Here is a 24,344-nt window from a genome sequence, read left to right on the forward strand (position 1 = left end):
TCCTAAATGTACTTTTCTAAAGATATGAACTTTTAGAATATAGCTTTAGTGATTTATTTTTACGATTCTTTTTTAGCCTCGAACGCAATCGTTACTTCAGATTGGTCAATTAGCCGCAGATGTGTGGATATGCATAGAAATTTATTGCCAGCCACGAACATGTCAAAGATATAATAACGGATTTTATGCGGTCATAAAGAGTATACTGGAAAAACCTTGGTATTAGGCCTATGGATCTCGTTCTCTTGTTTCTTTTTTATATGCGCTTAAACAACTATCAGAAAACCAGACCTAACTCAACCCAACTGATTTACGTATTCGAGGCGGGGTTTCGGCGGTGGCAGGCGGTTGGGCAAGTGCCGAAAAACTCGTTTTGGAGTCCACTTCAAGAACTGGAGCAAGCTGCTCGAGTATCCATCCACTGTTATATTCCAGCATCTCTAGCTCCATCAGGTTTTTTGCTCTTTTTCTATTTTTGAATTGAGCACACAGCTGGCTCGAGAAAAAAAAGGAAAATACTGTGGGCCAAAAAAAAAAGGAGAATATTTCGCGTTTTATCTGGGCGTTAGGGGCAGGAATAGGAGCATAGGAGAAGTTGGGCCAAAGAATGGCCCGATAGACAGATGAATGCAAAGATAAAGCTGCCCCCACAAATTCCCGCTGCCAAAGTGGAACAAGTTCAAAATCGCCCGCGGCCATGTGACAAAAACTTGGCAGTCTCAAAGGAGAAAACCACCCGAAAAAAAAAAATATTAAAAAAAAATGGAACATATTTCCAGTACGTTTTCCGTGTTCTGCTCACCTTTGATTCTGTCAAAGTTGGTTATCGCAAACTGAAATGGAAGAGAGATACAAATTTAGTCAATTATCGTACTCAGTACTCATTGGATATAGTAAATAAATCGTATGTATTAATCTATATATATTCTCTCATGGAAGTAAATAGATTTATTACTATCCCTCATCCATGCACATTTTCACATCCGCATGGCGGCTTATCAGCTGCTGTCTGACTCGGTTTTTTACTCTGACTGACAGACTGCTTTCGGGGCAAACAGAAAATACAAATAAAGGCGGAATAAATGTAATAATAAACCAGTAGAACCACTATGAATATCAACTAAAGTATACCCAGTAAAATACATCACTTATTTCATATTAATATAAATATATAACATCCATGCTTTCACATCCTTACAACACCATATACCCCCTATGAATATTAAGTAAAGGGTATCAAAAGAGCGCAACACTGGCAAAAGATGACGACGACGCGGCGCAAATATTGATTTTCATGTTTGTATGTATTCGTTCGTATTTATAACCCCGCAGAAACTTCATTTTTATACATGCATCAGCCGAATATGCGTAAACACAAAAGACCCAAAGCAAAATAAGCCAAAACAAAAAAGAGGGCCCAGACCCTGAGCTTTTTGGCTAGTTGGATGGGGCTTAAAATATTTCAAACACGTTGAAACAATTGCCAAGAAAAGGCGCTAAAACGGAGCGAACAGAAATCTAGGAAATTTGTTCTGCATTTTACGATATGAGAAGGCAGTGGAGGAGTACGCCCCCCTATTTTTTTTTTCTTGGAGCAATCACATTTGCAGGACGACCACCCCTACGAATTTCTAGGATTTCCCTTTGTCAGCCTCGCCTCGTTTTTATTCTGTTCGTTGGCTGAGCTGCTGAAATGGCGAAAGGCTCACGTGACCTGCTTGCCAAAGTCAACGTCTCAGGTCGCAGGATGTGTGGATTGCGCCTCGAGGCATTTTCTAAGGATATTTTCAGCACGAGGAGCGCCTGACCCTATGAGGCAACTCGGTTCGTTTGAGGAGCAGATGTATCACTTTCGGTTTTCGTCAGTCAGCTGGGTTTTCTGTTCTCTACTCTACCAGCTGTTCCTCTGTATCTGTATCTTTCTCCGTTTCGAGAAGTGTACGCCCCACAAAAAAGAAAAAATAAAAAGCGCTGAAGCAGCGAGGGTCGTGCACACACTTCTCATGTTTATTTTAGATCGGGTACTTGAAGATAGCGACGAACAAAATTTGAACAAACAGCAGGGAGTGACAGAGAACAAACGAAGGAGAGCGATTTTATTGGATTTTTTCTAGGCCAATGACTTTTAGCACATCTTGAAAAATCAAAGAGTACACACTAAGATAATGCATCATTAACATAAACATAGAAAAGCAGAAATCTAAGAGCCATTCTGATATCTGTGATAGACAGGCATATCTTTAAATAGATTTATCACTTGCCGTTCAAACATTCCTGACTGCATCATTTCAAAGCAAAACCGCAAATGGAATCAAAACAAAACTGAAGTGCTGACCAAATAAGAGAGTCTCAAGAGAGCTGTTATATGGCGATTCTATAAAGATTCTCCTTTAGAATAAAAAAAATCAACTTGAATACAATCGGAACTTAAGCAAAATATATTTGCAATGTTGTCATTTATCAGGAGGTTAAATAAACACGGCGAATAACTTTATGAAGGTATTTATACTTTAGGGCACAAATAAATTCTTGAAGACAATTCGTCATGAAGTTGACGTCAATGAAATAAACTGACGTCAAAAGTATGACAAGCTTGTGAGCCGAGTTGAATTTCATTAAAACAACTGCAATTAATAATATCTTTTGATTAGGCAGTTGCACCCCATGATAAATAACTAATCTTGAAGTACTTTTTGTGTTGTAAGATCCCTACATTTTGGTTGTAGCAACGAATTCAATCCCCATAAACAACGAAAGCAACATGTTTTGGCCTAGCTAAAAATGCAATTTATGTGGCACGGTGGCAAGCAAAAAAGCGGCGGCGGCAGCTCTCGAACATGCAATATGGACATGTGAACAATTTTCCGGCAGCACAGCTGCCTGCCTTGTACATTCGATGCAAATGTGGGAAAATATTTTCGAATAGACCACACGAAAGTATTAGGTATTTCAGAATTATCCTCGCAGCGAAAATAAAATGCAATTTACGAAAAACATTCGAGAAATGCCGGCAATAAAAGTCCGAATTGCATCTAAAACTTTGGTATAAAAGAGAAAACGAACTATTTGAGATATAAATGTTTGTTTGTTTGTCTGTCTGTCAGTTCGAAAAAAAACTTGCTTGCTGAGCAAACTTCGTAGATAAAAAGCAAATTTGAGCTCCATTCGCCGTGTGTGTTAATTGAGTGGGAAATCGAATGGCCCTTAAGCCCTGGTCAAATCCCACTTTAACCCCGGCTCGTGACAAACCCATTTATTGATTTAAAAAATCTATGTCAAATTGATTACAGCTGCGTCACGTAGCCCAGTGAGCACAATAAAAAAATAAATAAAAAAAAAAGAAAAACAGCAAACTGCAATAATAATCAGCAAAGTGCATTGCATTGAAGAAGCGTTTGGGGAGCGTTCTGGGCTTCCATTCATTTAATTCCAGTTCACTTGAGTTCAGTTTCAGGTTTGGATTCTGCTGTTTTCTATTGAAGCTAAAAAAAAACACCAACTTTTGCTGCTTTTTTGCGACAAGTGCAGCCCACTCTAGACACAATTCCAACTGCAATGCACTTGAGACAAAAGCTCCGGCGCAATGCAGCAGGAAAAGTGTGGGGACGGGGGGAAAATCGCCAAGATGGGGGGCATTGAAAACTTAGCCCACCCTCCGAATTGAAAATGAGAACGAGATTTCGCTATCGGCACAATCGCAGCGTGACATTTTGTAAGTCGTTTGGACAGTCATTCAATTGAGGCAGTTGCTGAGAAATAACTCGAGTCAAGCGAAAAAGTGGAGACAAATTACTACTTCATCAGTGGAAGTACGGCACAAAAAAGCCTGTTCTAGATTCCTGCAATAAAAAATGCCACGTGATTAAGTATCTCAGCATTGAACTCTCTCTCTGGACAATTATAAAAAAGATGCATTTGGTTGATTCTTAGAAAAATGAGTTTAATGTCTTCATTAAAAAATAGATAGCTTCCAAATGCTGTAAAAATATAAAATTATATATATTGATTAGCTTTTGCTCACTTCGCGATATTTATTTCTTAATCTGAGAACGCAATTTGTTTTTATACTCTCTTAAATGCACAATTTACTGGCTTAGCCATAAAAAAATAGTTGAGCTCAGCAATTTGCTGCGAAAAGCTGAAAACTCCATCCAAGTATTTTAGTTTATCAAAACTTTGTCATGGGAACTATCAAAGCAAAACAAATGTGTTTCTTTTGTTTGGCTTTTTGCATTTTTTTTTGTTTTTTTTTTCTATCACTATCGTTTTGTGTGGCGCTCTCATGCCAACTGAAGTCAGCATGAAATATGCTATGAAAATTTGTAGCTGTCTGGAAAAGCAGCACTTACTACCCCCCATCCCCAAGTTCCCCTTCTCGGAAAAGCGCTTTTGTGGAGCTCAAGACCCGTCAGACTTAAACTATGTTCATGTCGCGCTTGTTTGCCTGATGAGGCTACAACGAATTTATCACGTATTTGTCACAACGAATTCACGTGTTGGAACAAATACTCGAATAAGCAAACTCGAATAAGCTGAGAACTTTATGAATGACTGAGCGGAACACTCAGTTCAGGCGCTATAATAATATATATATTTCACAAGTTTCGCTAGCTAAAGGAAAATATATTTGGCCAAGAATTTAAGCACAAGGAAATAAACTTTGTATATCAACGCTAAATTAGATACAAAAAACTGTCTTGACAACCGACTTTAAGAGTGTTTATACACCATTCGTTGGTTCCCTAAGATTTCTTACTTAATTACAACCATAATTACAACTATTTAATGTTCTGTAAATCCACTTTTATGACCCTGTTTTGCACAATTATGTTTCTAAAGATTTGTGGCAGTTGTGACTAATTACAAACATTGTTCCATCCAACTATTCAACACATACGAAATCTCCGAAGTCAAAGGAACTTCCTGGCCGCAAAGTAGCTGGCTAATGTCTTATGAGCCACAAGTAAAAATCTCTAGAACTTCATGAGCAAAATGAAGAGTTGCTAGGCACAAGTTGCTCAAATGTGAGCTAGGGGTTGTTCCACATCCCCCCTCCCTAAGTTTGAAGTTAAACTTTTCAATTTCATTTGAGGGTTTTGAGTGAGGAATCTCAGTGTGTAAGCGTGTGCAAAGAGTTTGTCTAAGACCTCCCAGAAATGTGAAGTTGTCAAGTTTCCGTGCGTTTGGGGAATTGCCAGAGTCGGTGGGGTTAAGGGTTAGGATAGTGGGTTATGGGGTTGGGTTTGGATGAAGGGTTGCTGGCATCTCAAGCATTTGCTTTATTCGCTGTCATTCTGGAAATGCCTTTGCATCGAATTTACACAGCTTCCACACGCTGCTTTACCGAGTACACTGAAAAAAAAACAGATCTTGAAGAATAAGTGTTGTCAGTTTAATAAAATACAAAAAGTAAATAATTTTTTCTGATAGTAACTAACAAATTGAACGAGTTATACAACTTATTTATAACCAAATTCAATTTAGTTAATATTTTCTTATTTCAGTGTAGTTTCGTGCTCTTCGGGTGGCATTTGAATCTCCCAAGACAGTTATTGCGGCTACAGCTCCGCCTTTGCTCCACTTTCGTGTTTATATTTATCTGGCTGGTGGCCCGAAGCTCCATCCTGCCGCCGACCAATTCACAACCTGGCTCCTGGCTCCTGCTCCTTGGCTGGCTGGCAAATTCACACCTTGTACTTGCTGATGCGGGTTCAATGCACCGAAACTTCATTTGAATATTAGCCCTTAGCAGATAGACAGAGATTGCATTCGGAATCGATTTGCCATTTCGTTGGCCTGTCACCGGCAATAAGCAAAGTTCCCAGGACCTTTGGCTCGTCCGAGAAAATATTTACAAAACTTTGTGCCAAAAAGTCCAATATAAGCGCAACAGTCTCATTTTTTCCCATTTATTGACTAGACTATCTGCTATCCGCTATTTCGCTTTGCAGGGATTAGCCAAGTTTTTGGCAGCACACACATTAAATGTTCAACTTCAACTCGATTTTCTCAGCTTTTTTTACGATCCCCGTTGGAAGCCGAGAGTTGAGTTCAGTTTTATTAGTTTTTACCACGCTTTTGGTATTTATTTGGCCAAAATAAGCGGGGGAGAGGGGGGAACTCAGTGCGGCAGGACTTTTCGCCTCATAAACTTTTATTGTCCCGATCCTCGTAATTAAAAAGTTTTCACTAAGTCGCAAGGCAGAGCTCTTATTTTAGTGTCATCCCATAAGTTTGGATGACTTGCTTGGGCCTTCGAATTGGGTCGAGTTTCAGTTGCAGCTGCAGTTTCTTCTACGTGAGTGGCACTCATTAAAAGTGCCCCACTGACCGAGTGGATTAATTGAGCCGCACGGATTATATTTTCCAGCTTTGAGCCTTCTTTAGGGATTTATTAGGCGAGGTAGGAAGAACTTAACTATATTCAATAGATTTTATAATATATTTATTTTCAATTTTAATCACTATGGTAACTCTGCAGTTCCCAGTAAAGATAATCTAAATAATTGCTGATAAGCATGGTTTCATTTGAGTGTCCTGCAATTCCTTTTTATTTGTTTGTGACTGTATTGAACTTTTGACCTCGTGTTCAATAAAATAATGGATGTAGCATGCCACTCGAATTAGTTTGCTTATGGCCGCATAAGAACGCCATCAAAAACGGAATAAATACGTTGAGAAATTTATTTCTCGGTCCGATGCATCGACAAAGGAATATTCGGTCGGTGGGAAAAGTAAAAACTCAATTTATGAAGCTAACACCGAAAATCTACCCTTTGGCCGCCGCTGGAGCGAAGTCAATGAAAAATGCGATTGGAATGCCAGAAATGTTTGGCTTCACCTGGTCAGCAGAGCAGCCAAATTGCTCACCTCCTGTGCGTTTTTGTTGTTGCACGGCTGGCTGTGTTGCATGGTTTATGTGCTCTAATTGGAGTAACAGAGCCGAAAACTTTCTGCCACTGAATGCCTGCCGCCCAATAATAGAAGCTTTATGAAAATCGATAAAATCGAAAACTAGCCAACACAACAGGGCCACAGAAGCTGAAATAGGAAGAGCAATCCAACCACCAAAGCTCCACACAATCGAATCCATGGAAAAGAAGTGAGAACGATTCGATTCTGGTGACGAAGTGTGGAATACCCTAACTATCTGGGAGGTTGTAGAGGTACTAAACTAAGCTAGGCTAGATTGAGATATTATGATCTGGATTGCTTTTAAAGTACTCTCATGCTCTCTCTAATCTTTCAATTATGTGTAATCACATTAGAACTTCGTAGGGATGATCGTACTTCGATAACATTCGATAACTTCGATAACACTTTTATAACATTATCCTAAAATATTCTCTGATAATCATCATACCCTCTTCCTAGGGCACAAAAACAGTCCGCCTGAGTCCGGAAATGTGTGCGGCGGTACGTGGTTCTGAGCATGGGCCAGGAGCACGCGTCATCGTCGCGGCCGCTCAATGGCAAGGCGAACAGGACGTGGGGTGGTGGTGGGCGGCGGAAGGTGAGTAGAAGTGAGGAGGACGCCGGGGCAACGGAACGGAAGGCCGGAACAAAGCTCGCCGAGTGCGAGAGCGAAAAAAAAACAACCACCGATGCAAAAGTTGGCGGCGGTTTATGGGATGAAACAATGTTTTGTTGCCCACCGGATGTTCGGCGAAGGTAGGCGGTGAAGTGGGGATTGTGTGTGTGTGTGTGGTAAGTGGGGAGTTGGCTCGAACAGGAGCTGCCTGCAGACAGATAGGGAGAGATATATGGGCAGAGAGAGAGAGAGAGAGATGGAGAAATATGGAGGAGCTCAACAGGACACAACAATGCAAATGTTTGCAGTGTCCACAGGGAAAATATTGCACGAAACTCCCTTTAATTTGTGCTAATTATACTCCCCATGATCACTTGAAAAAAAAAAAAGTTCTCTACTTTAATTTATGTATATAACTACTTCTCTAAAGTCAAATCAGAATTTAAACTGGCAAATTGAATTGACTAAGCCCACACAAATTTCTCTCAGTGCTCACACATATCCCAGCGCTTCAGTTTCCATTTGCGAATGGGTGTGTGTTTCCAAGTGGATCCTCATCCTCATCCACATGGAGACTCGATTTTCACGTTGATTTCGCCCCGCTGCAAGCATGCGAGTGTTTTATAGCCAACGACCTGTGCTAATCCCATAAATCTAATTGGCCCCGGGCCTCGCTCCACTCCTGGCCAGCTTTTGGGTTAGGCGGTCACACACACACAGGCCGAAATGGCAAACAGCAGGCCAAACAAAAAAAGGGGGGAACGGAGCAACATCCTCTGCCATGTCCACGTCCATTTCCATGTCCGTGTCCAGTTCCCATTCCCGTTTGAAATACGCTCTCTTCGCCCGGTGGAAATTGCGCCTGCAGCTTTGACCATTAAATGTGACTGCAAACTTTTCTTTTGCCAGCAAAAACTTAGCGACATAAATTAGAACTTTAGCTGGGAGCAGCTTCCCCAACCATTTATCCCCCCCCTTCCCCGCAGGTGGCAGAGCTCCAATAAAGTGGCGCTCGCTGAATAAAAACAATTGCGAAATGCAATGTTGTGCCTGCAGCGGCAACAACTTTATTTTTAGATGCACTTAGTCCTGGCTGACTTGTCACCTGAACGGCAAAAAATAAAACATAAGCAACAGCTATGCTTAAAAATATTTCACGGGGAAATTGAAGCTTGACATACCCAAATATATTATTGGTAATAGATAGCAGATCATTTCAACATATATTACAATAAAATTTATAGAATCATGTTAAATAATCCATTGGATGCCCACTTTTCACTTTCAAAAGTTCATACTTGAAAACAAAAGACTTTATGTTTTGAATTAGTTTAATGAATTAGTTTCAATACACTTCTTTTCTGCCGTTACCAAATCGCTGTCATGATGATTATGGCCAGCCCTCGTAAGGGTATAGAAAAAGTAAAACTTTAAATTGGCATCAAAACTTTTGAACTTTTGCGAAATAGGGACAGGGGTCGACAATGGGCGTAAGTTGGGTCAACGGCAGCCCATTAAATAGATTGATGACCAGGCCAACAGCGACTTGGGAACTATGTCAATTGAGACAGTAAACTGACGGAAGGAAGGTTACAAGTTGCAGCTCAGTAGTCGAAGTATATAGAATCAACTAGTCACCAAATTAAATCAAAATCCATACGCAAAAATGCGGAAGGTGCCCCAATATTATCAGTTGCTGCCCCATAAGATCCAAAAGATATTGCTATATCGGTTCCTATTTGCCACATTACTCTGCTCATGGCTCGACTATCAGATGCTGATGATTTTCTTAGCCATCAATTTGTTCGAGGTGATGAGTCCACTGGTTTCCGTCACTGAAATCCTGCGATGGACTCTGTTTTCGGTGTATTCCTCGGTACTAATGTTGCTCATACGTGTGAGCACGATAGGATTTGGTTTGGTATTATGCCACATACATTATAGCAATCCCCGATGCTTCGAAAACAACATGTTGAGGATAACTTACGAGTTTCCTATAAGGCTTGGCCTGATTGCATCGATACTCTCTATAACCATGACTAGCAGCTGGCTTTTTGCATCCTTTGTGGACTTGAACAATGGGAATTACTTGCTGGGAGGATCCTGGTATTACCTCATGACCTTTGGCTGCTTTTGTGGGATTTCCTATTATCAAAAGAGTCATGGCAGGTGCCTTCGAAGATTCCCATTGCCCATTGTGCATTTGGATATGAAGGAGTGTCTGCTTCAGATCTGGTGTAACCAATTAAAGACTTCTGCCAAAGCGGCCATCGTTCCAACTTTATTATTTGCCTCGATCTACTGGCCAACCATGGGTTTCCTGGACACTACCGAATTAGGCGGAGTGACCACTGGATGTTCTGTTATTATAACGCAACCCAAAAGACTTTTCCAAGCTTGGTTGCTAGCCACCCTGATCCTAGTCAAACTGCATATCGTTCCGAAATTTTATGGTCTAATTCTTCAGCGGCAACTATCACTTATTTGTGATGTAAGACACCAGCACAAGTATACAGATATAAATCTATTCAATATGATATGGGAACGTTTTCAATACTTTTTCTGCATAATGCGTATGAGACCAATGCCCGGGGATATACAAAGCCACAAATTTTCAATACCAGTAGCAATGGCTCTGGACACTGAGGAAATCTATGGATTTCAATTGCTTGCAGCCCGTGAGTTTTATGCCGCCATGTCGGGCAGCTTGTGCCTTGATTTGATTAAAATGGAATTTGGCCAAGGAAATCGAAATTGGAGAGAGTTACGCGACATTATACTGGAAATGCTAGATGCATTTCTGGACAGGATGGATTCCTCTTTGGCTCCGCGCATTACGGTCTGCCATTTGCTAAAGAACAATAAACCCAAGTATCCTCAAATTCGTTTATTGGCAAAATCGACTCCTCCGCCACAACTTTTTTGTGTCCCCAGCACATGGAAGGGTTTATGGTTTCGATTGCCAATTGTTTCGCGGTACTATAGCTACTTGTACGACCTAGATCCTTTGGCCAATCTAAATCATGTGCTGCTGTCTGGGGAACCTCTGGTTTGGATCCTTCAAGGACTCGTCAGCATCTGCGTAAGACTCTTGAAGGAAGACAAATTCGCCTACATTGAAAACGATCTGGGTCGCATTCTGGTGTATTTATTAAGGGTGGAGGAAAAGCTGAACGAGGCTAAGGAAATGAAGGTGCGAGGAAAACTATGCTCCAGCCATGATCGTTTTATGAAGGCCATAAACCGCTGTTTATACAAAATGCTGTTCACCTGTAGCCCATATATGAACTACATTTTCGAGGACGATATGTTGAGGAATACATTTAGAAAGAGGATGGAGTTGATACCCTAAGTTTGTTTACATTTCGCGTTTTTAAATTTGTGTGTTTTGCTTAGCCTTATTGAATAAAGTTTATATGTAAATAGTATTTTTAAGAGTTTCCAATCAATATTGCATCTGTAAGATCTTATTTGAAAATTCTCAAAAGTAGTAGTTTTCTGACAATCAAAGGGAAAATCCACTTGAAATTCTCTCCACTCAGGCAATCATCTCTACATTAATTCTTTTTTGTCGCACTTGCTACGCACTTTCCACTTTTCCTCGCCTTCGCCGCTCTCCTCTCCTCTCTTCACTTCCCTCGCCTTTTCTCCTTTTCAGTTCTTATCAATAAAACGCTGCTGCTGTGCGCATTGTTTGCTGGCTAAGTGGCCAAACACGCACACATACACGCACAGCTGGCAGGGAAAGGAACAAAGGAGGAGCTAAAAGAGAGCGGTGAACAATTGAGTTTTCTACTTGTTCCGCTTCTTCCGTCTCCACTTCTGTTGCTTTGACTACTTTTTATTCGTTTGGATTCTCCTTATTGCACCTCCCACGCTGTGTTATCCCCTTCATCCGCCACCCGCTCCCCTTTCCGATTGACTCTTTGCCTTTGTGGTCGTCCGTATCATGTAAAACGCTTTGTGTGCAAAATAGGAAATTCGAAGAAGAACAACAACAGCGAGCGAACTGCGAGCAAAATAGAGAAATGAAAAGATCTCAACAAGTTTGCCGTTAGTCGAGCTAAGCAGATTTACTTGTTTGAGAGCATTTTGCGATTGCCATTTTGCAATGATTTAGCAAGGGGGTCAAAGACGAGGGGGCACTAAAACGGAGGGCGAAGGGAATGGGGTTTAGGAGCGGACAGCGGCCAAGCAGCATAATTGCCCAGTTGCACTCAAATGGATCTCCATTGAAAACCCCCACTCACCAATTAAGGGTTAAAGAGCAACAGACTCCAGAAGAAGCGGCCATAAATCTGTACAGTAATAAACGGCTATGATTTTCAACGGCCAACATAAAAGGGCACAATCGGATAAGATTGGTGACTCGGATTTAAACGTTTTTGGGAAAAGGTTTATTTAAGTATTTGCTTAAATGAGTTCCCCAAATTCGGATATCAATTCACCCTAATTAATCTTAAAGAATCAAATCGAGTTCTGACAAAGAAACGCTGTCAGGACTGGAAATTCTCTGTACTTCCTGAAACCGTAAAAGTTTCCTGTTTCGTTTTTAGTTACCTTTAAGCGATAGCCACTGTACTCAAAAAATGTGAAGCAAAGACAAACTATTTGCGGTCTTTATCAGCGGCTGGCCACAAAAAGTAAAAGGAGAAAAAAGGAAAGACAACTGAGGGAAAAAGGAAAGAAGTAGCAGAGACAGAAAACAGACGGCAGCAATGTTAATTGAAGGGGTTTTAATTTTTGGAGTGAGGGTGAAACTTTACTGCAACAGATAAGCTACAAATGTACAAAAAAAGAAACGAACAAATAAAAAAAATAAAAACAAATTTTGTGGCTTGAACTTCAAAGCACATGGAGCGATTTAGAGTAGAGGGGAAGAGGAGGGGTTAATAAACAAGCCACCAAAAGGTAAATAAATAAGCACAAAATGCCGAAAATAGCGCACAAGGGATAAACCAGACGGAGAGAGCGAGAGGAAGAGAGAGAGAAGGAGCAGCTGCTGCGCCGACGCCTGCTGCTCTTGAGCTTCTTCTTTCCATCTCCCTTCCCCGCCCCCATTCACTCATCATCCAATGACTCTCCACAAATTGGAGGCAATTACAATAGCAGCAACAACAAATGCTCTTTGACTTTTTACAGCAGCCGGAGCAATAACTAAATACGGAAGACCCTCGATAAAGTGAACCAGACACAATTTAGTGGTTGCTAATACATTTTTAGAACCAAACTATCATATAAAGCAACTAACATTTCAACTTTACTCCAATTGGAATTTTGAATTTTTTAAGACCAAAAAAAAAACTGTAGAAACAGTTAGTATGCATCGGAACATAACGAACAAGTCTTAAGATTCGTTAAGTTAAGCTTTATTCCATTTCTTCATTATTTTTTCATTTTTCGACTTTTCACTGTACACATTATCATCTACAGAAGCATAAATAGAAATGCAGCGGGAGAGCAAATCTCGCACTCATTTTTTTTTTTAGTTTTTGTGTTTACTTATTTGCGTTCATTGGCTTCTCTTCCTAACGGCACTTCGGGCCAAGGAGGTGCGAATGAAAAGGAGCTATAATCCGGTTTTATATCGCACTTACCTTTTTTAATTAGAATAAATCAAAACTTTGCTGCAGATTCCGATTCTCTTTATTTGCTATCAAAAGCAAAGCGGACTTTACAGTTACGCTGTTAGTTAAAGTTGCTGCTGTAGTTAAAGTTGTTGTTTTTACTGCACGGTCTGCGGGCCAAATAAAAACAACAAATACTATATTTTTGCTTTTTACTTTGCGCCGAACTTCGGCGCTAATTGGAAAAAGAGATGCGGGAAAGAGAGTGAGCAATGAAAACTATAATTAAACGCCAGCAAAAAAAGGTCTTAAATATCCTGCGGGCACAGCAACAACAACAGAGAGAAATACAGGAGGAAAACCGAAAGAAAGAAGGGGAGAAGTTAACAAAAAGTAATAGAAAGTTGCGGAGGAGAGGCGTTGGTCTCCGGGGGGGAAAGGGATAGAAAAATACTCTTCCGGGAAAAAGAGAAAAGTTGGAAAGAGAAAAGCTGCGCAGGATATTTTAGCCGCCTATGAAAAGTATTAATTTTGTTTTAAATGTTCACTGCGGGTTTCATATGTTTATTCTTGCATTATTGGTCACTCCGCTTTGTCACTTTACTTCGGTTTTAATTTTTCCACTTCTTCATTCGCCCAGTGAGTGTGTGCGTGCGAGGGAGATGGAGCGAGAGAGCGTGTTTGTGTTTCCACTGCAACTCCATTCTTCTTTCTCTTTTTTTCACACACACACACAGGGCACACACGCACACTCGCACATGGGGGAGTTGGAAACTTACGCGTCGCCGTTTTATTAATTTTTTTCAATTAGCAATCGCCCCTAATTCAGCAACTCCAAAACACTACAAAATCTCGTTGTACTTGAGCACTATTGTTTGTCGATAAGAAGCCGCCGAAAAACGCCGACCGAGGAGGAAAATCACCCGCGCTGGAAAATCGCGTCCGAGTCGTTCAACGGTGTATTTTAGAGTGAGAAGGAAAATCGTGGGAAACTGCGGTGGATTTTAGAGAGAGATAGGATACGCTCTGAAAGAGAGAGAGGGAATGCACCTTCTGGCGATGGGCAAAGTTCGATATTAGCATGGAATTCCTATCGATTAATCGATTTAAGATGATTTACCCCGGACTACAACCTAGTATTTCTTTTTTTGAATTACATTATTTAAGTTACATTTTCTTAAATTATAATGAATCATTTATATTTTTATAGAACATTTTAAAATATTTTTAAATACTTCCGATACTCTAATTGTTTTCCAACGATATCTCTAGTATCGACTTAAGACGCTGCAACCAGATCTTAGCCATTCAACATCACATTATAAACTTATAAATTATTCCTGCTACTTGTGCTATAAGATGCCGTGATATTTTTAAATTTTAAGAATAAGTGCATACTCCTGATTGTTTATATCTCTAAAAAAAAACAATTACCACTCTGTATGAAGAGGGTAATCGTATATCATATGTAATTTATCAAATATATTTATTTAATAAGTAATTAACCATATATGTTTGGTATTTTCGGTATCCATGCATTTAGTATTAAAAGTATATTCTGCGGAGCCGGGAAGTGTAGATTTTAAAAAGTCCGCGGTCACACTGCCCATCTGCAGAGGTTTCCTCATCGCGAATTTGTCTTGTACGCTCCGATTTCGGCTATATAGTGGCATCAAAGTGCCAAAAGTCGGACCGGCGCCAAAGTAAACCATCTTCTGAGCTCGCGAGTTCTTCCGATCGACGAAGAATAGGAAAACATCGACTTTAAGGGGACTTAAGACCCGCCGACAGCACCGCAAAATGCAGTCTCACAGCAAAAAACGCGTTTGTTACTACTACGACAGTAAGTATTGAGCACTTAAATTAAGTAAAAGACCTACTAGATGCGTAATTTGTGATTACAAAGTGCAAGCTACGGTTACCGCGCCGACTTGGTGTTTTTTTCCGCATCCACTTAGCATCAGATGATAGCATTTTTTGCAAATTTCAAGTTTTACGGCGACTGTACGAGCGCGTTCCGGTCACAGCGCACTTCTTTCATACGACCGCAGTGCGCTTGCATGCGTGTGTGTGTATGTACCTTATATCTCTCTTCCTCTTCTGTGTGATTTTGTTGCTTTTTCGTTCGGGGCGAAAGTGCGACCACTGCGGTCGTTCGGAAAAGTGCTGCTCTCAAACAGACGCCTCGCCGACAATGGCCGTAAAATTTGTATTCCGCATAGCGTGGCAAATAATTACTTTTTCAAGGTGCTCATAATTGTGATTTTTGATCCCTAGGCGACATTGGCAACTACTACTATGGCCAGGGTCATCCCATGAAGCCGCACCGCATACGCATGACCCACAACCTGCTGCTCAACTATGGGCTCTATCGAAAAATGGAAATATACGTGAGTTATTTTATAAATATATGATGAAATTAGGGATGGGAAATAATCGAAATGTTATTAATTACAATTTTCAATGTATAAAAAAAAAATTGATTAAATGCAAATCTCTATTCCAGCGTCCCCATAAAGCCACTGCCGATGAGATGACCAAGTTCCACTCGGACGAGTACGTCCGGTTCCTGCGATCCATTCGGCCGGACAACATGTCGGAGTACAACAAGCAGATGCAGCGATTCAATGTCGGCGAAGATTGTCCCGTCTTCGATGGACTGTACGAGTTTTGCCAACTCTCCGCCGGAGGATCCGTAGCTGCGGCCGTAAAACTGAATAAGCAAGCCTCGGAGATCTGCATCAATTGGGGCGGTGGACTGCATCACGCCAAAAAATCGGAGGCCTCGGGCTTCTGCTACGTCAACGACATTGTCCTGGGAATTCTGGAGCTGCTTAAATACCACCAGCGTGTTCTCTACATAGATATAGACGTGCATCACGGCGATGGCGTGGAGGAGGCGTTCTATACCACCGATCGTGTGATGACTGTCAGCTTCCACAAGTACGGAGAGTATTTCCCGGGCACCGGCGATCTGCGAGACATTGGCGCCGGCAAGGGGAAGTACTATGCGGTGAATATACCCCTGCGTGATGGCATGGATGATGACGCGTACGAGAGCATATTTGTGCCCATTATCAGCAAGGTGATGGAAACATTCCAGCCGGCAGCCGTGGTGCTGCAGTGTGGCGCTGATTCGCTGACTGGCGATCGGTTAGGTTGCTTCAATCTCACCGTCAAGGGTCACGGCAAATGCGTGGAGTTCGTGAAGAAGTATAACCTGCCGTTCCTGATGGTCGGCGGTGGTGGTTATACCATTCGTAACGTATCCCGCTGCTGGACCTATGAGACCTCCGTGGCACTGGCCGTGGAGATAGCCAACGAACTGCCCTACAACGATTACTTCGAGTACTTTGGACCCGATTTCAAGCTGCACATAAGCCCCAGCAATATGACGAATCAGAATACATCCGAGTACCTGGAGAAGATCAAGAACCGTCTGTTCGAGAACCTGCGCATGCTGCCCCACGCTCCGGGCGTGCAAATCCAAGCGATTCCCGAGGATGCCATCAACGATGAGTCCGACGACGAGGACAAGGTCGACAAGGACGATCGCCTGCCGCAGAGCGACAAGGACAAGCGCATTGTGCCCGAGAACGAGTACTCCGATTCGGAGGATGAGGGCGAAGGCGGTCGCAGGGATAACCGGACGTACAAGGGTCAGCGAAAGCGGCCGCGTCTCGACAAGGACACCAACAGCAACAAGGCATCCTCAGAGACGTCCAGCGAGATCAAGGATGAAAAGGAAAAGGGTGAGTGATTAAAGATTAGTAATTTTAAATATAATGGTTCTAACTAAATCATGATGCTGTTTTCAGGTGACGGAGCTGATGGCGAGGAGTCGACGGCGTCCAATACGAATAGCAACAACAACAGTAACAACAAGAGCGATAATGACGCCGGAGCGACAGCTAATGCCGGATCCGGATCGGGATCAGGTTCTGGTGCCGGGGCCAAGGGCGCCAAGGAGAACAACATTTGACGTGGCGGCCGCAATTGGTTATAGAAGCCAATTAAGCGACCGCCGAAGTACAAGCCACCGGATTTCACCTAGCGTCGTCTCATCCCCGTGCCCCCTCATCAACACGCCCCCTAGCCATGTCCAGGGTTTTTTATATACGCCCCTCCACAAGGTCCCACTGCGATCGGCTCCTTTTTCTAGTGGGAATAATCCCCCGGGGGATAAATCAGTAATCAGTGGGCGGAACATAAACTCATTGTAGGCTTAAACACAATTTATTTTAAGATCAAAGGTGTATAGCTAAGCGAAAAGTGTATGCATTCTTATTCAAGCGATCCAATGTGGCGAATAACGCAGAAACTAATTTAATCAAATAAAAATATTTATACGTACAAAAGGCCTTGGATTTTAATTGAAAATTATTTGAGCCGCTACCTTTAAATTTATATTTTCTTTTGGAAGCTTGGATTTCCCTTTTATCATGAGTAAATATACTTACGTTTCCACATTTAGGTAACTTTTCTTTGTAACAAACAAAACGATAATTTTAAACAATTTATTTGTATTTTAACTAGGTCTAGCTAACAATTTTTAAGTTTTTAACTTTGAGTTCCTAAGTTGAGGACGTTGTGGCATTGGGGAAGAGGATCCACTGGGGGTTTTCCCGCCCACCAGTTGACAGTTTGTGACTAGTCTGCGAGGTTTTCCACGGATTGGAGTGGGCGGAGAACTGGAAACTGGCTGCGGTGCTAATCCAGCGATAATATCGAGTCGATGCTGGTGCGATTACTGCGCGGCTGCAGCCGCGGTCCACCCAAGTAACTAATTGGATTCGCGAACTGGCGCTGCAGCAGTGAGTTTTCCAGGAAAAGCGTCGGCGGCGGGGGTGGGCGCGTCACTTTCGAGTGATGCTGTCGCATCGGCACCAATGGGGGTTTTCCACCCGGCTCCTCCGGATTTTTCGCTGGCAGGGAGAACCCATTGGCATTTGTGGCTACATCAAAGGACTGCTGCTGCTGCTGCTGCTTTGGAGCCTCTGTGTCATCGGGCGCTTTGTGGCGGGATTTGTGTTCCTGTGGCTGCCGCTGCTGCGCTTTCTGGGGGAGATTGGGCATGAAAATGGCATCAGGACGTTGGATGGGATGCTGGATTCGGTGTGGCGTGTCGGGAAAAAACGGTGGGCGGTGGGCGGTGGGTTAGGAATTCCGGAATTTAGATCAAATATTTTTCAGGGTTTAATTCTATTTGGCTTTAGTCAAAGTGACGTTCAATGGACATGGACGGTAGTGAGGGGTTCATGTTTGCGTGTGTCCAGAGAAGAGATAAAGTTTTATAATTATTTAAAGGCTTTGAAAGATAGACAGAGTGGATAGCGCAGGGGGAATGACGGTTATTCAAGCTGCATTTTCAGCTGGCAAAAGTTTATTTAAGTTTTTTTTAACGAGATTCTGGCACCTGTCGTGATTTGGCACTTTATGTTGTTAATAAATGCACTGAACTGACATGAAGGTGTACACATAAAACATTTAGGGGACTATATAAATAAAATAAGAGGCATAGATGCAATTAATTAGTTTAAGTAAGCAAATAAAAGCTGGTTTTATATACGAAGTTTAATGTTAACTCGTTAATTAAGATGTCTATTTGAGCAACTAAAAATTTATTTTAATAATCATTAATTTATTCCTTTTTCTCTAAGTGCACGCTTTGTGTGTGCATCTCCTGTATTGCATTCCGGATGGCGGACCCCGTCCAAAATCCATTTTGCTGCCCCATAAGCCCGGCCCCAAGGCTCCGGCCAACAAAAGGCGCCACGTCAGGAGTCCGGATGGTGTCTTGGTTACACGAAACCCGCCAGTCACTTCACGGAACTTTCTATGGCAGCTCCGCAACGCGTGTTCCCGATTCCGCCCTCCCTATTTTCCCGCAGCAAGGGGCGTGGCATCGCCAGGATCAGAGGAAAATCCAGAACAAGGCAGGCGGCCAAAGCGTTTCAGTCAAGTGCAAATGTGTTGGCCATGTGAATGCATCGCTGTCGCCTCCCAATGGAGGAAGTTAGCAAAGAGGTTGCATATAGGCCTGTTAAATATCCTAGCCAGAATATATTGAGTATTTAAATTACCTACTAAATTAAAAACTGAAATCAAAACTTAAGTTTGTGTAGTATTATTTAAATAAAATAAAAATCAGTATAGCAAACAAATAGAATTTTGTGACACTAAGTAGATCACAATTTTGTGCCACGGGGTATAGAAAATAGCATTTAAAATTTTATTTTTCCCTGGCAATTGCGCTTTTCATACTTTTCCATTTCGCATTTGCATGGGACGCAGTTTCATTTCAGTTTCATTTTCCAGCAGTTTTATTGTTCTTGGCCGAAGGTTACTGGAGGAGGCACTGGAGCAGTGGCAGCATTGCAAACAATAAGCAAAACTTGCACTTTCATCCAGCGCACTGACACTGACACACTTCCTGTAGCCCCTAGGACCTGCCACGCCCCCTTTCGGGGCTCCTTTGGCAGGCGTATTAACATTGTTGTTTCCCCACATTTTTCATTGCATACTTCGCGGCGCGTGCATTTCGAATATGTTTGTATTACGACGAACTTTGCCAACTCATCGCACAAAGGTGGAAAATTCCAATTTATTACCTGGTGAAAAATGTTGCTATTTTATGAGATATTTTACAAAATATTTGTTTTATTATTAAACACTACTTTTGAATAGCTGTAATGACAATCATAAAAACAATTGATATTTAATATAAGAAATTAATTTGAGAAGGACAAATTTTATCATTGAAAAATGTGATATATATTTAAAATGAAATTAATGTTTATAGTTCAAAATGCTTTGCATTATTTTTATTTTCCCTTTATGTATTAACTTATATGTATTATATTTTAACGAACGCACATAAATATATGGACATTCATTTTGGAAGGGTGGTGGTGGAAATATATATTTATTACACATGTTGAACAATGTAAGCACAAGTTTTGCCGGTCATTTGGTCGATGGTCAACAAGCAAATGCCTTGTTAACTATTATGGGCAATGTTTTAATGTGGCAACACACAAGCGACAACAACAAGAACGAAAAACGACAATAACTTTTCGCATTAAATGAATGCCAAGTGGCATTGAGACGCACTGGGGCAGCGGAAAAGAGATGGAAAGTTCGGGAAAATATGAGGAAAATATAGGGAAAAGCGAAAGAGCCGAAACAAAGCAAAGAAAAAGTTTGCTTTTTTCAACTTTTCAACGCGGAAATTAATAACAAATTGCTTTAAGCCAGCATGACGATTACGTTCAGTCAGTGCTTTCAGTGGTGGCATTATTTTTACTTTTTTATAAACAGTTTATAAATTTAAAATATATTAATTCGAGAAGTTAATACCCAAATCTATTTTCCGTAAAAATAAAAATAAAATGTTAAGTAGCCAATTATAAAGATTTTTTGATTCTACTCACTTTAAATCTATAATTTTGAAATAAAATTATTTATCAGATTTAACATTTAAATATATATTATCATTGCTATTAATATATTTCAGCTTTTTAATGATTAATAATGCCATCTCTATCCGTTCGATTGTTGGAAAAAAAGTATGTAAACACGCGTATATCCTTGCGCATATCCTGATTTTTCGTGACCACGCCTTGAGCTCAGCATGGACGCCAAAAAAAAAAGTTTTTCCAGCACAATAAACACTTCATTGCGCACTTGAGTTAATTTGTCAAGAAGGCCAGACGCATATGTTGAAATTATTGTAAAAGTTTCGAGTGGCAGCGAAAGATGTTGCTGCTCCTGATGGGTTTTCATTAGTGCCAGTGAACTGGAAAGCGAAATTTTCTTCTATTTTCCAAATTTACAATAGCAATTGTTGTAGAACATGAATAATGCATGCTGTAAAAGTTTAATGAAAATGCACGAAAAAGGAAACGCCGCAGATTCGCCACCAATGGAAACAAACAAACTGCTACTAGACACACAAAAAGTCGCAAAAAAGTTGGCCAAAAAGTAATAATTAGAACTAGCTGCCAAAAAATAAGAAAATTGGTGGCTGTACCCATTTTACTTGATTCCTTTTCTGGAATAAAACAAGGCTATCCTGAATTCTAGAAAATTATTAAAATTCATATTTAATTGCATACTGAAAGTGAATAGAAAAATGTTCCTAGTTTTCCTAGAGTTTATAATATCGAAGCTATTATTACTTTGAAAATATTTGTACATGACATTTCTAAATTCAAATTTAACGCGTCAAAAAATGTTGATACCTATATAATAAGGACCTTAAAAAAGAGTTTATTTTTGTGCAACTATTTGGCAGCAGCCATAAAATAAATTTGTGGAAAATTGCGAAAAACGCACAGCTGCGGAGCGGCGAAAACCCTTCGGACTCCTTGCTGTCCTGCTTTGTTTTACGCTTCGCTTTAGATGAGCTCCACTCTCGTCGCCATTGTCCTTCGTCCTTCGTCCTGTGTACCCCCCTTCGTCCTGGCTCCTGCTGTTCAATAAAGTGTAATTCGTGCGCCACTTTCATGTGCATTCATTTGTCGCACCACTCACAGACACAGCACTCACACCATCGCAGCAAACAGCACTCCGTTGCACGCACACACACACATTGTGCTTGGCGTACATGGCGTATGAGTGACATTTAATTAAAATTTATGTAGTCTAAAAAGGCAAGCATTTTTCTACAACCCCCTTTGGCCTGTTCAAATTTATGCAACGCCCCATTTTGTTTGAGTTGTATTAAATGTTCGCAGTTTCGCCGACCGGGTTTTTTGGTAATCATGTGCAAATTTGTTTTTACACCCATTACAAGTGCAGGTCGACGCCGACACTTTGCTCTCTGACAATTACGACTGGGCGAATACGTATACATAATCAAATATTTAAATGGGAAATTGCACTTTTGCCGGGGCAAAGATAAGATGTGAATGTGCCCCGTCACTTTGGCTTTCACAAATGACTGAAGTTTAATTTAAGTTTTAGTTTGGGTTAAACTCTATCTTTTCGACTGTATCTCAGATATTCTTGATTGTAAATGGGTGAGTTCATTTACTTAAAGTGGAAAGCAGTATATTTATGAATTCAAAGGATGTTTCTTTAGAAGGAATATGTGTTCACTTTGCTCCATTTATCCTCAATTAAGGCTTTTGCAATTTTCAAAGTGTTTTATTGTCTTAATTTAAGCTTATAATATTTATAAATGTAAAAATCACTTATGCTGTTCTTATACTAAATAACATTGTTCATAACTTCACTTTTTGTCCTTGGCCTGCTGTTTCTTCTTGCTTAACATCAGTTGATGGATGTGCATGCGTCGATAGTAAAGATTTCTTTGCAGATTCTTCTTGAAGAGCGTCTCCCTGGCCAGAATCTCCAGATCCTCGAAGCTGCACTGCCGTATATTCTGCTTGGTTTGAGCGATCAGCTCGCTGGTCAGGTGAATTTTGGTGACTGAAACCCGAGAGACATGGAGTTTTCTCCTCCTCAGCTCTTCGCGGTGCAAAAACATTGCGTATGCGGCGGTGGGTGACTTTGGTGATGAATCCACCGAGTTCTGGGTAGGATTCTCCTTGCAGTTATCCTTAACTTCCTTCTTTTGCTCTATGAGACACATCTTGACCGTGTGGTTGCTTGACTCCGTTTGCTGGTTGCATCAGAGTGGCCGGCTTATTTTATACGCAATCGTTTTTCCTGACCTGCCCATTCATAAGACCCACGGCCGCAGGTCAATCGGTTTCCCAGAACGAAAACTGACCTGAATGCACTGTTTTTTTCGGCACTAATTTTTTTACAGCCAGCGGGTGGTGGTGGATTAAAAAAATGTAATCCCATTCATTACCTAAAAAGTGTCGTAAAGTTCTCGGGAGTAGCGAAAAAAATACACCTTCGTGGCACTCATGGTTGCTAATCCGGATATATAACCGGATTAAGTCAAACTAAAATGTTTATGAGTGGAGCGACTCTTCCATGGAGTTCTCTCATGCTCTAGCTCGTCCTGGTTTTTGCTGTCTCATCGAATGCTGTGCTGTTCGGTTTACGTGTTGCTAATCCTTTGGCCGGCATGTCCTGGCAATTAGCGTCATAATGAAGCGACAGCTGAGATCCACGGCCTGTATTTTCTGGAAAATTCACAGCGAAGGGGGTGAAAACCAGACATTCGAAGAGGAGCTGTAGTTCGGCTGGAGGCCAGGCCAAATGACCAGCTGACCCAATTTGTAAACATCCAAACCAAATATTTGACTTTGATCGCCGGCCAGAACCGCAACTTCTTTATTATTCATCAGATGGACAGTGGAGCGGAATGCATTTTATTTGAACGAAATGCTTGTAAATATTTCCCACTTAATCTATGCTATATACATATATTAAACATTTTTAAGTGGCTTAAGCAAATTCTATAAGTTCTTCAAGCCATCTGATATATGATTTAGATACTTGCATCCGATTCATTCCACTGTGCCTCCGCAATGTTGCTTTTTCATAAATTTATGCTTCGGGGCAAAAGGGCGATATAAACTCATAACATTGACTTGCCTGCTGTTGATGTTGTTGCCACTTTTGATGGGGCAGCCACTGCTTATTCCATCGCATTTTCCACCCAAAATATTTGAGAGCTCATTTTTTGGGTTTCATCGTCGAGAAAAAAAGGGTTTGCTGGCCAACCCAAACCTCGTTTCTATGTGCGAAAATCACAACATTTTAATCTCATAATCTGAATTTATGTGCAGACTCAATTTCGTTATACTTAACGACATTTTATGCGGTTATTTTATGCAGTCAGGAGCCGAAACTGAAGGAGCCCCAGACTGGCTATATAAGCTCCCCTTTTTTACACCAACACCCTTTGCGGTTCAACACTCAAAAAAATAAGGGTTAACTTTTTTAAGGAGTTCTAGTTAAGCATCAAGTATGCTTTAAGTATTTGGTGTTAAATTCTGAAGGTAAATTAGCTAAGTTTCGGATTTAGTTATTTTAGTTAGTAGCAGTTCAATATCCATATTAGTATTACTTTTTTCTTGCAGTGCACACTTTAAGTAGATCATATGAGGGAGCCGGTGTGTATGTGTCTGAGCTTCTATGAGTACTTGAGATTTTCTATGGTCGCACAAAACACATTAGTTAAAAGTACTGACCAACAAAGCCACCAACAAGCTGTTGGTAACCGTCCCCCATGAAATCCCCACCTCTCACCCCTCTCCACACCGTAATATACACTATTTTCCCCATTTTCCCCCACACATATTGAAGTGCCATTATGTGAG

General features: G+C 41.1%; 5 protein-coding genes across 12 annotated transcripts in view; 2 read left to right on the forward strand and 3 right to left on the reverse strand.

Annotated features, from left to right (window-relative positions):
- Positions 1 to 14,158, reverse strand: part of LOC6736801 (tyrosine-protein kinase Src64B) — a 32,559-nt gene extending 18,401 nt beyond the window's left edge. The window contains exons 1-3 of one of the 4 annotated variants that reach the window (XM_016170195.3): positions 13,878 to 14,158; positions 13,129 to 13,268; positions 803 to 833 (exon numbers count right to left, since the gene is read on the reverse strand). The gene's annotated coding sequence lies outside the window, so the exon portion shown is untranslated. Of the gene's footprint in view, positions 1 to 802; positions 834 to 13,128; positions 13,334 to 13,877 lie in introns of those variants that run through there. The other 3 variants (XM_044922861.1, XM_039293250.2, XM_039293249.2) reach the window with 3 other exon arrangements.
- Positions 9,057 to 10,883, forward strand: LOC27206278. The gene has a single exon (XM_016170880.3). The coding sequence runs from the start codon at positions 9,198 to 9,200 to the stop codon at positions 10,881 to 10,883; it is 1,686 nt and encodes a 561-aa protein (XP_016030460.1). The 5' UTR covers positions 9,057 to 9,197.
- Positions 14,159 to 14,667: 509 nt separating the features above from the next.
- On the forward strand, positions 14,668 to 17,456 carry LOC6736804 (histone deacetylase HDAC1). The gene is made up of 4 exons (XM_002083624.3): positions 14,668 to 14,941; positions 15,376 to 15,488; positions 15,605 to 16,850; positions 16,917 to 17,456. The coding sequence occupies exons 1-4, from the start codon at positions 14,899 to 14,901 to the stop codon at positions 17,078 to 17,080; spliced, it is 1,566 nt and encodes a 521-aa protein (XP_002083660.2). The 5' UTR covers positions 14,668 to 14,898; the 3' UTR covers positions 17,081 to 17,456.
- Positions 17,263 to 24,344, reverse strand: part of LOC6736808 (contactin-associated protein-like 2) — a 57,989-nt gene continuing 50,907 nt past the window's right edge. For 2 of the 5 annotated variants that reach the window (XM_016170190.3, XM_016170191.3), the window contains exon 21: positions 17,263 to 18,204. In XM_016170190.3, the coding sequence (XP_016030465.1) occupies positions 17,809 to 18,204 (396 nt within the window). In that variant the 3' untranslated portion in view covers positions 17,263 to 17,808. Of the gene's footprint in view, positions 18,309 to 24,344 lie in introns of all 5 variants that reach the window. The other 3 variants (XM_016170189.3, XM_016170192.3, XM_039293248.2) reach the window with 3 other exon arrangements.
- LOC27206250 lies at positions 19,659 to 24,262 on the reverse strand. The gene has a single exon (XM_016170193.3). The coding sequence runs from the start codon at positions 22,694 to 22,696 to the stop codon at positions 22,334 to 22,336; it is 363 nt and encodes a 120-aa protein (XP_016030468.1). The 5' UTR covers positions 22,697 to 24,262; the 3' UTR covers positions 19,659 to 22,333.

The sequence above is a fragment of the Drosophila simulans genome, chromosome 3L, assembly GCF_016746395.2.
Source record: "Drosophila simulans strain w501 chromosome 3L, Prin_Dsim_3.1, whole genome shotgun sequence".
NCBI lineage: Eukaryota > Metazoa > Arthropoda > Insecta > Diptera > Drosophilidae > Drosophila > Drosophila simulans.